Source organism: Gadus macrocephalus, chromosome 22 (genome assembly GCF_031168955.1).
Source record: "Gadus macrocephalus chromosome 22, ASM3116895v1".
Taxonomy (NCBI): domain Eukaryota; kingdom Metazoa; phylum Chordata; class Actinopteri; order Gadiformes; family Gadidae; genus Gadus; species Gadus macrocephalus.
Window position 1 is genome coordinate 5,758,221 of NC_082403.1, and position 12,896 is coordinate 5,771,116.

General features: G+C 45.0%; 2 protein-coding genes across 2 annotated transcripts in view; both read left to right on the top strand.

The window, feature by feature from the left end:
- lix1l (limb and CNS expressed 1 like) overlaps positions 1-5,427 on the top strand; it is a 7,492-nt gene extending 2,065 nt beyond the window's left edge. Inside the window, exons 2-6 of the mRNA XM_060043195.1 lie at positions 262-425; positions 1,144-1,284; positions 1,747-1,842; positions 2,162-2,239; positions 2,653-5,427. Of these exons, the coding sequence (XP_059899178.1) occupies positions 262-425; positions 1,144-1,284; positions 1,747-1,842; positions 2,162-2,239; positions 2,653-2,904 (731 nt within the window). The 3' untranslated portion in view covers positions 2,905-5,427. The remainder of the gene's footprint in view (positions 1-261; positions 426-1,143; positions 1,285-1,746; positions 1,843-2,161; positions 2,240-2,652) is intronic.
- A 536-nt stretch (positions 5,428-5,963) lies between these two features.
- Positions 5,964-10,648, top strand: sf3b4 (splicing factor 3b, subunit 4). Its single transcript, XM_060043191.1, has 6 exons — positions 5,964-6,089; positions 6,716-6,844; positions 6,935-7,477; positions 7,894-8,064; positions 8,769-8,921; positions 10,293-10,648. Exons 1-6 carry the CDS (start codon positions 6,056-6,058, stop codon positions 10,457-10,459), a joined length of 1,197 nt encoding a protein of 398 aa, XP_059899174.1. The 5' UTR covers positions 5,964-6,055; the 3' UTR covers positions 10,460-10,648.
- The last annotated feature ends 2,248 nt before the right edge of the window (positions 10,649-12,896 follow it).

Sequence of the window (12,896 nt, forward strand, 5' to 3'; positions counted from 1 at the left end):
TTTATACATAACTATGTAACTTGGTAGAGGACTGGTGGACTGGTGGAGGTTGATACATAACTATGTAACATGCTACTGTTAATGTGGTGGAGGTTGATACATAACTATGTAACTTGGTGGAGGTTGATTCATAACTATGTAACATGCTACTGTCAACGTGGTGGAGGTTGATTCATAACTATGTAACATGCTACTCTAAACGTGGTGGAGGTTGATACCTATGTAAACGTAACTATGTAACGTGTTCCCGTTCCCTCTTAGTGAACGTGGTCGAGGCGTTGCAGGAGTTCTGGCAGATGAAGCTGACCCGCGGCGCGGATCTCCGTAACGGCGCCCTGGTGGTCTACGAGATGGTCCCGTCCGGCAGCCCGCCCTACGTCTGCTACGTCAGCCTGCCCGGAGGCAGCTGCTTCGGCAGTTTCCAGGTGCGTGATTCGTCTTTGGGGTCCGTTGGGTCCGATCTAGTCAGACAGGGTTTTGATTGGGGTGTGGGGGTAAGGGGTGTGTGTGTGTGTGTGTGTGTGTGTGTGTGTGTGTGTGTGTTTGTGTGTGCGTGTGTGCATGTGTGTGTGTGTGTGTGTGTGTGTGTGTGTGTGTGTGTGCATGTGTGTGTGGTCGGGGGGGGGGGGGGGGGGGTACAGGATAATCCTCTCTGTTCAATGGATTTACGATCAATCACAGAGACTGTGGATTTAAGGTCCCAATGTGTGTCTGTCTGTGTACAAGAGTGTCTGTGAGTTAGCTGTAAGGCTTATTTGCTAAAACTGTAAGGCTTATTTGCAGACATTTAAACTGAGGATTTAGTTGGATTGGACTGATTGATGTAATTCTAGTAAGCCCCTAGCTACAAGAACTTCTTTGTTCTTGTAGCTCTATTCTACCATTGTAACATGTATAGTGTATGATATACAATGAACATAATCAAAGTATTTATTGTGACAATTCCAGCATATGATTTTCCTGAACCTTATTAATTAATAATAAGTAGTATCCTATAATAGCAATGCTCATTCAGACAATACTCCAAAATACATACTTACTATCACATGAAGTGGACCATTTCCATCATCTCCCTTTATAAAATCCAGCCCAAAAAGCAGAGGTTACCCTAAAGTCTAACGGAGGAACTCTTCACCTTGACAGTTCTGCCCCACCAAGGCCGAGGCCAGGCGCAGTGCGGCTAAGATCGCTCTGATGAACTCGGTGTTTAATGAACATCCGTCCCGCCGCATCACAGACGACTTCATCGAGAAGAGTGTGTGTGAAGCCCTGGCCTCCTTCAACGTAGGTTCTGCTTCAGGTTTACATTTTGTGGGGGTTATAGCTAATATGATAATCCTCAGAAATTACATTACTTTTACGTGGTCACAGGCTTGGCTCCAAAGTGATTGACAAGTAAGATGGAGAACATTTAAAGCATGCTACACACACTAATCCATCACAAAAATTCTAGCTTCCGCATGACCGAGTTTTGAAAGAAACGACTATAAAGAGTGCAGTTGTTTATTACAAGGCAGCAGTTGTGCTAGTCTCTACACAAGTCTGTTTACAATGTTTCCTCGAAGATATGTTTTTTTTTTAAAGTTAGCGAGGTCGTTCTGCCGAATGTTTGGAGACATGTAGCTCTTTCCACCAGAAAGGCACCAACACATACCAACTTCCATTTGTAAAATACAACCGCAAACTCCACAGCATCGTGAACCCATGCCGTCACACTCATGATTCACGTGTGGTTGTCCTTCACAGGGGAACAGAGAGGAGGCGGATAACCCCAGCACAGGAATAGGGGCGTTCCGCTTCATGCTCGAGTCCAATAAAGGCAAATCCATGCTGGAGTTTCAGGTGCATATAATACACTTTTGTTATTCTGTATTTCAGTCTGGGTTGGCAATATACAAGGCACAGGAGGTACAGGTTGGCTGTGAACCCTGGGTATCAATCCCAGTGCCTATCGACTTATCCTTCCATTTACAGGTTATCGTTTATAAATGATGATGTTTGCCGTGTTCGTAAAAAACTTTTATACTAATAAAAGAGCACGAGAGCCTGGTTGCAAATGTAGCTTTGCAACAAGGCATCGAATTTCAGTTGGTAGCGACATAATGGTTTCATAATGGTTCACAGATGTGTTTCGTGACCCACAAGCTGTTTTGTGTTTCAGGAGCTGATGACAGTGTTTCAACTGCTGCATTGGAACGGGAGCCTGAAGGCCATGAGGGAAAGGCAATGCTCCAGACAGGTAATCGCTGCGACCATAGGCGTCATGTGACCACACGCGTCATCGGAAGACGGGCGTCACATGTGGTCACATGATGTTTACAGATTGTTAGATGCTTCCAACAGAGAACCCAGTCATGTGTGAATCAATCCATGGTCAACGGTCACACGACCAGTAAAGGCTTAGTTATGGTTCCACGTCGACGCAACGCAAGGGCCGGACGTACGCCTCCAAAAAATGGTATTCTTTTGCCGAGGCGACGCAGCAGCAGGGGCTGTGATTGGTCCGCTCACTTAAAATGGACGCAGAATCTGCGTGGTAATTTTGTTGTGTCGACGTGGAACCATAACTAAACCCTAAGGACCCAAAGGTATCTAACAGAGACTGCCACCTCCCTTCTGTCTGAAGCAATGCATTCTGGGGCTCTTTCACAGGAGGTGCTGGCTCACTATTCCAACCGGGCGCTGGACGATGACATGCGCACCCAGATGGCCGCCGATTGGGTGAACCGGGAGCAGGGCGTGGCCGGGGCCATCGGCCGCGAGCTGGCGTCGACGGAGCGGGAGCTGGAGGAGGCGCGGCTGGCAGGCCGCGAGCTGCGCTTCCACAAGGAGAAGAAGGACATCCTGATGCTGGCGGTGGGCCAGCTGAACGCCGCCAACGCCGCCACGCTGCCGTCGCACTAAGCCCCGCCCCCACCGCCGCCAGGCCACCGGCAGAAACAACCCCGGCTTCTGCAGGATGCCGTGACTGCATACCCATATGTGAGCACTGGTCTTTTTAGTGTACCCCGGGGTGATGTGTCGTGCTCCATTTTGATTTGCGTCATGTGTGTGTTTAAAAAGGACCTGATGTTTACACTAGTTACGTACATTTACTTATTGCCTATTTTGCCTTAGTTTAAACAGAGAAAAAACACATCTGGACAGTAGGGATTTGTTTGAGGGGGAAGTTAACAGAAAGGTGGGGTAGACATTGGGTAGTTTATGAAATTATAAATTGCTGAATGAATTATGCCAGTGCACAAGATAGTAACTTTCTTGTCGGTTATATTGCTAGGGCACTGGTATAACCTGAGGAGAAACAGACTGAAGGTTGCAAACTTGCAGACTTGTGTTTACCCAACTACGATGTTGCTGTGAAAAGGGTCCATTACTTTGGTTTAACATAAACACCTGCATACAACCACAGACACATCCTAGAGCCATGGAGAGCATAATGCTTTCCATTCCCATCTTTGAATGTATTTATAGAACCCTTTAGGTAAAAATGGATCAAACGCCAAGGAATGACAAAACCAATTTCTCCCCCTTGGCGCTCATAATATATGCTTGCTGTTTTTGAGCGATGACCAGACTGTTTCTGAGTGTGCAGCAAAGGATTTTAGCTGGCTATCATCAAAAGCTCAGGTATTGAATCAAGACATCCCTGGGAACAACATCCTTTCAGGATTTGATTGCTCTAATGCCACCGTCATGTTTCTGGATCGTGGGCCACATTATAGGTAGAATGTACTGTACATTTTTAATACTTTATACTACGAGGCCTTTGGAGCAATTTTCCTTCAACTTTCTATTGTACTTCGTTGCGAAGAACATGTGTTACAATGATTGTGCTTGGTTTCAGTGCTGCAATGTTCCCACATGGACCGTGGGAGTGTTTGCTTCTGCAGAATCAATACGAGGGTTGAGATTTTAAAAGAAGATTCTCTGAGCAGCTTGCAGAGCAGTTTGGTATTTTGTGTGTCGGAGTTCGTTACCTATTGTGTTTGGTCTGGCTTTCAAACTTGTGATTCAGCTTTGGAGTCAAGGAGGGAAGAAATTGTTCGCTTAAAGCTGTCATGAAAAACCAAACCGTTATTTCATCATCTTCGAGTATGATTTGTGAGATATGCAGTTAGCCATCGCTATGGACCTATTTCTGCCTTTTTTCTTTTATATGATGTTTTGACAAATTTGTTGTATTTACATTGTGTTTCATAACAGTATTGTCTGATTTATGAAGGCATTTGAAAAAAGCCATTTGTGATCAATCAAAGCCATGTTGGTTGGTTGGCATGTGGCTTTGATAAAACGGAGGTATTTGAAGTTATGTAAGTCACAGAAGGGAACATCCATTTCTCTTGGATCTTAGCTGCAGTTTATGGTCAAAGGACATCAACTTTCCCAGCATAGGAATAATAGCAATAAAAAGACAGCGATAAAGGTTTTTTACAATTGCTATGGAATGTTGTACTTCTAAAATAACATTATTAAAAGGTACTGCCTTTCAGTTGAACCTATGGGGTTGTATCACATAATGCCAACAACTCAACAAGTCGTTCTAAGTAACATGTATTTGGGGTGTTTTTCTGGCTTACATATGGCACTAGTTACAATCAAGCGGAACTTATATCAAATGTATTATTGAAGAAAAGAGGAAAGAACATACTTTTTTATTCCAATTTTGATATTCTTTCACAATATGGTCACTATAACTATGAAGGACAGCACTATTTGATATACTTTTGAGTTTGCGGCAATATTGTAAACTTTGCTGAATTATGATTTTTTTTCTGTTTTGTTTGTTAGAAATGTAAAAAACATAATTGCTGACTACATTTAAAAGGAAATTTTTGAATGGAAAACGTATAAAATATATATTTTAATATACTTTGACAACTCTCCCCAATCCAGTTCAAGAAGAATGCCAAAACTACCTGTCAAAATCTTATCCATAGCAAAAAGATTAAATAAAGTAATTTGGTAACTGATTAATAGACATTGCAAAATGATATCAGTTGGTGGAAATCCCATTAAATAGGAATTTAAAAGATTTAAGTAACAAGGATATTGTACCTATTTGTTTTAGAGTAAGGCAGTACATATTCGATCTGCAAGGCTATGTGCTTTTTTCTGCCGACTGTGAAATTGTTATATTTGATAAAGCACAACCTCTGTTACCATGGATATTGTTTTCCACAAAAAAAGTCATTGTGATATTTTATATTGGATCATATTTTCCTGTTACCATCCATTTTTATACAAGGATATTTTCATTGTTTGTCTTTGATGCATGACTTTAGAGGTTTTATATGTTTTGTTATTATTTTTATTACAGTGTTTCATAAGACCATCTTGTGTGTGTTTTGTATGGCCAATATTTGTATTCCATGTTTTTACCGAAAGTTTGTATTGGAATAACAAAATAAAAGCATATACCAAAGCTTATCAGTTTCCTTTCATTGTTCAGTAGTTTCCTATTTTATAAGTCAGGTCATTTTCCGAGGGAATGCTATTCTTAATGCAGTTGCAATACATTGATGGCTGTGAAAAAGATTACTTCACACTCAATGGGTGACAATTTGCATCTTGCATAAATTAAACGACCCCTGTTGTACCAGGTTAGAGGTATTGGGGCCCTATCAACACACAATGGGGCCCTTTAATAAACGTTACAAACACACACAACGCACTCGTCCAACATAATCAGTTGACAATGGGATCACATATGCTCTTCACTACTCCAATACTTAAATAGACACATATTTGAGTTACAATGATTACTTGTGTACCAGCTATCATCACATCATATCATCATCATATCTAATATTTGCAGCTCCAACGTCTCACAAACGCTCTGTCTGTTGTGTACATTTTATTTATTTATTTCAACATATAATTCGATACCTATACAGACCATGATATCAAATAATAGACAAATAGTAATCTATACTGATTACAGTGAAGAAAATCCAAAGAGAAACGTCATCACTACACGGAAGTTCCGCTAAGGACAAGTCAGCACCGGAAAAGGCGGAGTCAGAGTTTTGAGGCGCTTGCCTTTCGTTAATTCAACATGGCGGCGGGACCAATTTCAGAAAGGAATCAAGGTAACTTAAGCAATTGGAACATTATTTTATTAAAACCTCTGGATGAATACACTCGTTAGTGTAGTGACTGTTTAATTCCTTGGTGAGGATTCATAACTTTAACGCCACTAGCTACTTTTTTGCCGGTTACTCATCAGGAACACATGGGTTTTCGTTTGTGTTCCGTTTTATGAATGAATGTAAAGTTATCCGTTTATAAAGTAACACACTCATATGTGCAGTCGTCCTAGGCAGAACATTACGTTATTTTATGGATGCGTATTCTGTGAGAGGATTGCCCCATAATGTTGCTACCCTAATGGTATTGTAACTCAGTTTATTGAGCGTATCCTATCTGCTCAAGCTAGCTTGCTAGTTGTTAGCATTTTTAAACAACATAATTCGTGGGAAATAATTAAGTCATTAAATACAGAAAAGCTCATATAGAAAGTCAATGCCAATGGCACATAAAACGGACAAACAAGAGACAGTTATGGTAACAATATGGTGAAAATGAGGATCATACAACACACCTCTGTATGTGAATACATTAAGCATGCAAGCGTAGGTGACGCAAATAGAAGTATGCCTGCTGAATTCCATATTTATGTACACGTATATTAATGCTACTGTTCACCTTCTTCCAGATGCCACTGTGTATGTGGGTGGCCTCGATGAGAAGGTGTCAGAGCCCCTGCTATGGGAGCTCTTCCTGCAGGCCGGACCTGTGGTCAACACACACATGCCAAAAGACAGAGTCACGGGACAACATCAAGGTGGGTAGAAACAGAAACACACAAACATAATGTATATTACAAAAATGCACACGTGTCGAGAACCCAGATCCCCTTTCCCCTCTCTCAAAGGCTACGGCTTTGTGGAGTTCCTCAGCGAGGAAGACGCCGACTACGCCATAAAGATCATGAACATGATCAAACTCTATGGCAAGCCCATCCGGGTCAACAAGGCGTCGGCGCACAACAAGAACCTAGACGTGGGCGCCAACATCTTCATCGGCAACCTGGACCCGGAGATCGACGAGAAGCTGCTCTATGACACGTTCAGTGCCTTCGGCGTCATCCTGCAGACGCCCAAGATCATGCGGGACCCGGACACGGGGAACTCCAAGGGCTACGCCTTCATCAACTTCGCCAGCTTCGACGCGTCGGACGCCGCCATCGAGGCCATGAACGGCCAGTACCTGTGCAACCGGCCCATCACAGTGTCCTACGCCTTCAAGAAGGACTCCAAGGGCGAGCGCCACGGCTCGGCCGCCGAGCGCCTGCTCGCCGCCCAGAACCCGCTCTCGCAGGCCGACCGGCCCCATCAGCTGTTCGCCGACGCCCCGCCCCCTGCCTCGGCGCCCACCCCGGTGCTCACGTCGATGGGCGCCACCATGTCCATGCAAGGTAGGCTGGGGGCACCGAGTGGGGGTGGTTGGGGGGAGGTTCTTCTCAGCAGCTCCCCAGAAGCTTCGGTGTGTCATGGTTGAGGGTTGAAGGCGCTTCAGAAGTGTGCTTAGCTGGAAGGCCGAATTAAATGTCGACGGTGCACTTCCTCTGCTTTCAGTCAAGAGGGAGGGCAGGAGAGACAAATGACAATCTGTCAGATTGTAGTTAGGAAGCAGGATCGTGTGTTAATGAAGGTCATTCCCCGTACCGCAGCGGGTTTGGGGTGTCATCAGAGACCCTAGTCAATTATGAAGTATAAATCTCAGCTCCAGCTATCCATAAGCCATATTTTTGCACATGATAATTTCGTACATTTACACAACTGATGAAAGGACTGTTTTTGACAGACAACTTCACCGTTTCGTCCTCTGCAGGCATGCCACCTCCCGGTGCCTTTCCGCCCGTTCCTCCCCCAGGTTCGATGCCTCCAGGCATGCCCCACGGCATGCAAATGCCCCCCAACGCAGGCTCCCAGGGACAGCAGGGTGGGGGCTCTGGGCCTCCGCCCGGCCCGCCCCCCTTCCCACCGGCGGGAATGCACCACGGTACGTGTTCCAGCCTGGGCTTTGACGTTACAAATCGGAACATTCACGTCCATTTTATGTATTATTTTTTTTAAGTTATCATTTTGAGGAAAATGTATCCGAGTTGGTCTTGACATTTCTTGCAGTCCGTTTTATCTGTTCTTTTTTGACAGCTTAGAGGAGCAATCACCACCTACTACAATATTCATATTTCTAACATCTGTTAAGCTTTAACAAGAAAATTAAATGACTGGCATTTCTAACCGATTCTGATGGAGAGGTTTGGACACACCATGAATCCAAATAGCTATTGTGTGAAATGAGGCAGCTGTCTATATCCCAGGAAACACTGCATTTGACCTACATTTTTAACATACTCGTAGTCCCCTGCAGAACACCCGGACCCCACTAGCTCCAGCCACCTGGGTCTAAAGATAATATATAGATATACTCTTAATTTATCCCATGGGTAAACCCGTTCTCTTACATTCAACCCAAACTATGCTGGGAGCTGGGAGCAGGCGGCTGCCCCAGGGTAGCGCCCGGGAACCAACCCCAGATGGGTTGCCCCAGCCTCGGTCATGGGCGGGGCAGCAGTGTTAACTCGGATGCTTTGCTGAGCGTGACCCCAGGAGCCCCTCTTGCTGCGAGGCAGCAGTGCTAACCATGACGGCACCGTTGGCTAAACCCTTTCCTTCGACCCCCCCCCCCCCTCGGTCCTCCAGGTATGCAGATGCAGATGCCGCCTCACGCGCCCCTGGGGATGGTGCCACCTCCGCCCCACCCTCCCGGAGCGAACCAGCACCGGGCACCACCCCCTCCCGGCATGCCCCCCCACCCACACATGGGCATGCCCCCCCGAGGATACCATCCCATGGGTGAGTTCACCACGGCTGCCCGGTCGTCGTGGGGTTTTAAAGGCCTCGTAAGGACATGAGGGGAATACTGTGATCCAGCCCATTGAACCTGGCTCACTGTGTAGTAATCTGATGAACACGCACGAATTATCCAGTTGTATGGTTGTTCTATAAAATAACAACGCAAAATCAAGACATTTTGTGAGATGGCCACATGGCGCTCCCAGATGCTTGCTACTTGCAGCTGTTTCGTGAAAGGGACGATGGAGATAAAAGCCCTGTTAGTTCTAGCATTAGTGATGTAAGCACAACACTCAAGTTAAGCAGAATCTTAAGAGAACATCATTTATTTCCCATGGCAATGTATTCTTATAAACATCACTGGCACCAAGGAAGTCTGATTCGCAAAGGATATTGATAATATATTCAGGCTCAAAGGATAATCTCAGTGTCCATAGCTGGACGATTATTGTAGCGGTAAATATTAGAATTCAACAACCACAAAAAAAAAAGAAGTGGATCCTAGCATTGCATCTCCAAAATTACTTGGTGCATATTGTTTTTAGGTGCCGCAACTGAGAGCAGTGGAAACATTTGCGTTTTCATGTGGCAGGTGCTTTATATCCAAATTCATTAAGGGTCCATATCCACATAGTGTTTTGGTACGAGCACCTGCTCCTGTCTATAATTGCTCCCAATGAGGAGAGAGTGTATGCTGCTGTCACATGTGGACGGCTAGACAGAAAGGCTTCGCAAAAGGCTGAATCCCTCTGGGAGTGATGCTTTTCCTTTGACTGCGGTTACTTTGACATGTCAACTGTCAAAGGAACATTTAAGTTTGAAGAAGAGTAGGTTGGAACGTATCAATTATTGTAATGTTTGTCTGCATTAGTTGCTTACAATTCCTGTGGGTCTAACATGAAGTTATCGGCACGCTGTTGATCTGGGAGCTCACATGGCCAGTTGTCATAGAAACAATAGTCAAAGCCAGGAGATGCAGCTGCTTCTTATTTCAGTTCACAAACTCTTCATCCTGGTGCTTCAAAGCAACATGCCCGCCCATTTCTGCCAGAGAAACATGAAATGATGTCCATTTATCATTGAGAGGAGCCCTTACAGGCTTACCAGGCTGAGAACAATCCAAGCACACAGTCCCAATTGGAACGAATTTGAGAAAGTATTCACAAGCTGCCACCCAGGTTTCTAAACCAACATTGACAAGAGTGTAGAGTAGCTCGGGAAAAAAAAAAGAACCAGTTTGGTGGGCAATCTTTCCTGTGACAAACGAGGTGAACTCCAACCGTGCAGCAGAAAGGACAGGACAGTCGGACCTCCTGGCGCTCCACATCGGCCACCTGTTAACGCCCGCTCTCCTCTCATTGGTTCCCCCAGGCCACCCGATGCACCCGGGGATGAGGGGACCCCCTCCGCCAATGCCCCCGCCCGGCTACGGTGGCCCTCGGCCCCCGCACTTTGGCTTCCAGCGGGGCCCGCCCATGCCCCCCCGGCCCCCCGGTGGGCCCCCACGCGTTCCTATGAGGGGTCCAATGCCGTCCTAGTCTCCTGCTAGACGTGGCAGTTGGGAGTCGTTCATTTAGTAGTTATATTTTTTTCCTATGTTTTTTTTTTAAACAACCTTTGGATCATTTCTGGTTTATAATTGTTAAAAGTAATTTAACCGCCGCCGTGTATTTTTTGTTGTCACTGTACAGATGCCGGACCTTTGAGCAATAAAGGTTTTAATACAAGCTTGTGTGATTTGATTTTCTCTGGTTCTGTGTGACTGAAAGGATAAAGGCCTCTTATCAAATTAGAAATGGATAAACGATTTCATTGTCTGAGCTATGATTCATATTTAATGCCTTCTAAATATCTATAAACGCTTAATGTACTTTTTATAATGCAACGTTTGTTAAGAGATATCGAACGTCATAGCAACAAGAGAAGAGGTGTGGGGGCCCGTGTGTGTTGTTGGGCACGTTTTTTATGAAGACATTTTGATGCACGCGGTTATTTTCTTATCCTCTCACCATAAGCGTGAGGAGCGTAAGGACTGTTGCAATATTAGGGGAAAAACCTCGGGATTGAATCACCAAGCCAAAACAAAATAGCACTCTGGCCATCCATTTTAATAAAATAAAAAACAAACACCTCGTATCGCTGCTTGGTGCCAAATAGAGAACGGGAAATATTGTGGTTGCACTATAGTCTTGAATTGCGTGAGTCGATAGTGTTTCTATTGGTTGCATGGGGGAGGGGACCCCTGAGCACGAGCAGGCTTCCTCTGGATGCTCGCATCACAGCGCGTCTCCTGGGTGGCGTGGAATCCGAGGCACTGAGCCGCACGCAGCACTACTCGCTCCATAGCGACAGCCTCCGATACGTAAGCAAGCTCTCGTTCACGAGAAAGACAAGGCTGGAAAGGAGGCGTCAGTTACTTGCTCCCAGCGAAGGAAAAGAGAGGGTAAGAATATAATGTCTCACGATGATTTAGCCTGCACAGTTTTGGTTTTATTTGAAATGGTAGCAAACGGCTAGTTATGGCTTTGATTGCATGATGGGTGGGTGTGGAGCGGTTTGATGTATATGTGGCAATTAGAACGATTTGTTAATCAGATGGGCCCTACGATTGATCACCAGTCGTGACAGGATTTCAGGTCTTATTGAATGGGAAATAACGTTATTCTCAGTCTGTCGGCAGGGACACTGGCGTGACATTTGTGTTTGATGACCAATTTGGATTGCAATATGCACGATGTGTTTCATTTGCCACCAGGCCTGCAACACCAATCATCGTTTTCGGAACATTGGAAATGGAACAAAATAAAATAAATATATTTATACAAATTGTGGTAGGATATCTTTGCATGTACTCATTACATCCACATATGTATGTGTGTGGGACCAGCTCGGCGCCACCGGTCATCGCCTTCATGTTATCTTCAGGTGTCAGTCGATGATGTTCATATTTGGTGACGCTCGGTACGTGGGATTGCGTAGGAACCCACAATTCATACCCTGTAGCCTACTGCGATGATGGAGAGAGAAAAAAAAAGAAACGCCACCAAATGGCTCGCACGACAAAGCGTGGCAGTGAGGCCTACGCGAAACGAGAAAAGGCGTTAAATGACCCACTCATACACGCACACAGTGCTACTACACAAGGATAGTACACGCTACACGGCCATGCACACTGCTCCCTCGTCACACGACCTGCTGCCTCCTCTCTGAGGGGCACGTGCCGCTCTTTAATGGCTGGACCTCTCTGCCAGGCCACTCTGATGTCAGTGACGGTGGAAAATCTCTGCTTTCAATGCATGACAGGATTATCCTTTTTTTCATTGTCAGATTATATTTATAAAGGCAATTTAGCTGTTACCAGGCATGTGTGAAGATAACATCTGGATGGGCTTCCTCATCGTTTGAAACGTTTTGCTTTGACTGACTAGTCCCTTTGAGCTGAAATGGCCGTTATTTAACAAGACCTTTTTGAATTGAGCTGTTCAAATATTGAGCTTTTCAAATATATTATAGCTATGGAGTACACACAAGGCTTACAGATTGCACCAAATGTATGTTGGCCTGTCACAGAAAAATAATTTGTTCCTTAATGTACCCAAACCCACTAATGGTGTGTGCACTGTGCTCCCACAGAGCTTTGAGGTTAGTGGTGGATTACTCTATAAATTCTATCCGTTGCTATGGATGTTGAGTATAGCGTCACCCAGTCTAAAAGGGTTCACATTGAGCGTGTGGAAATTCAAGATGTTACGCTGTAGGTAACATTTAAGAGCTATTATATCAAATGTAATTTGTAAGAAATGACCTCTGTCACCTATTAGTCAGGGTTATTAGTGAGCACTGTGAGGATATCGGTTTCGAGTTCACTGCGGCTGCCTTCGCCTTCGACCGCCCATCTATATTGATGGGCCGCTTCCGGCTGACTTCTGTCCAATCAGGGAGCCTCCTCCGTGAATGGGTGGGTTAATCCATCGT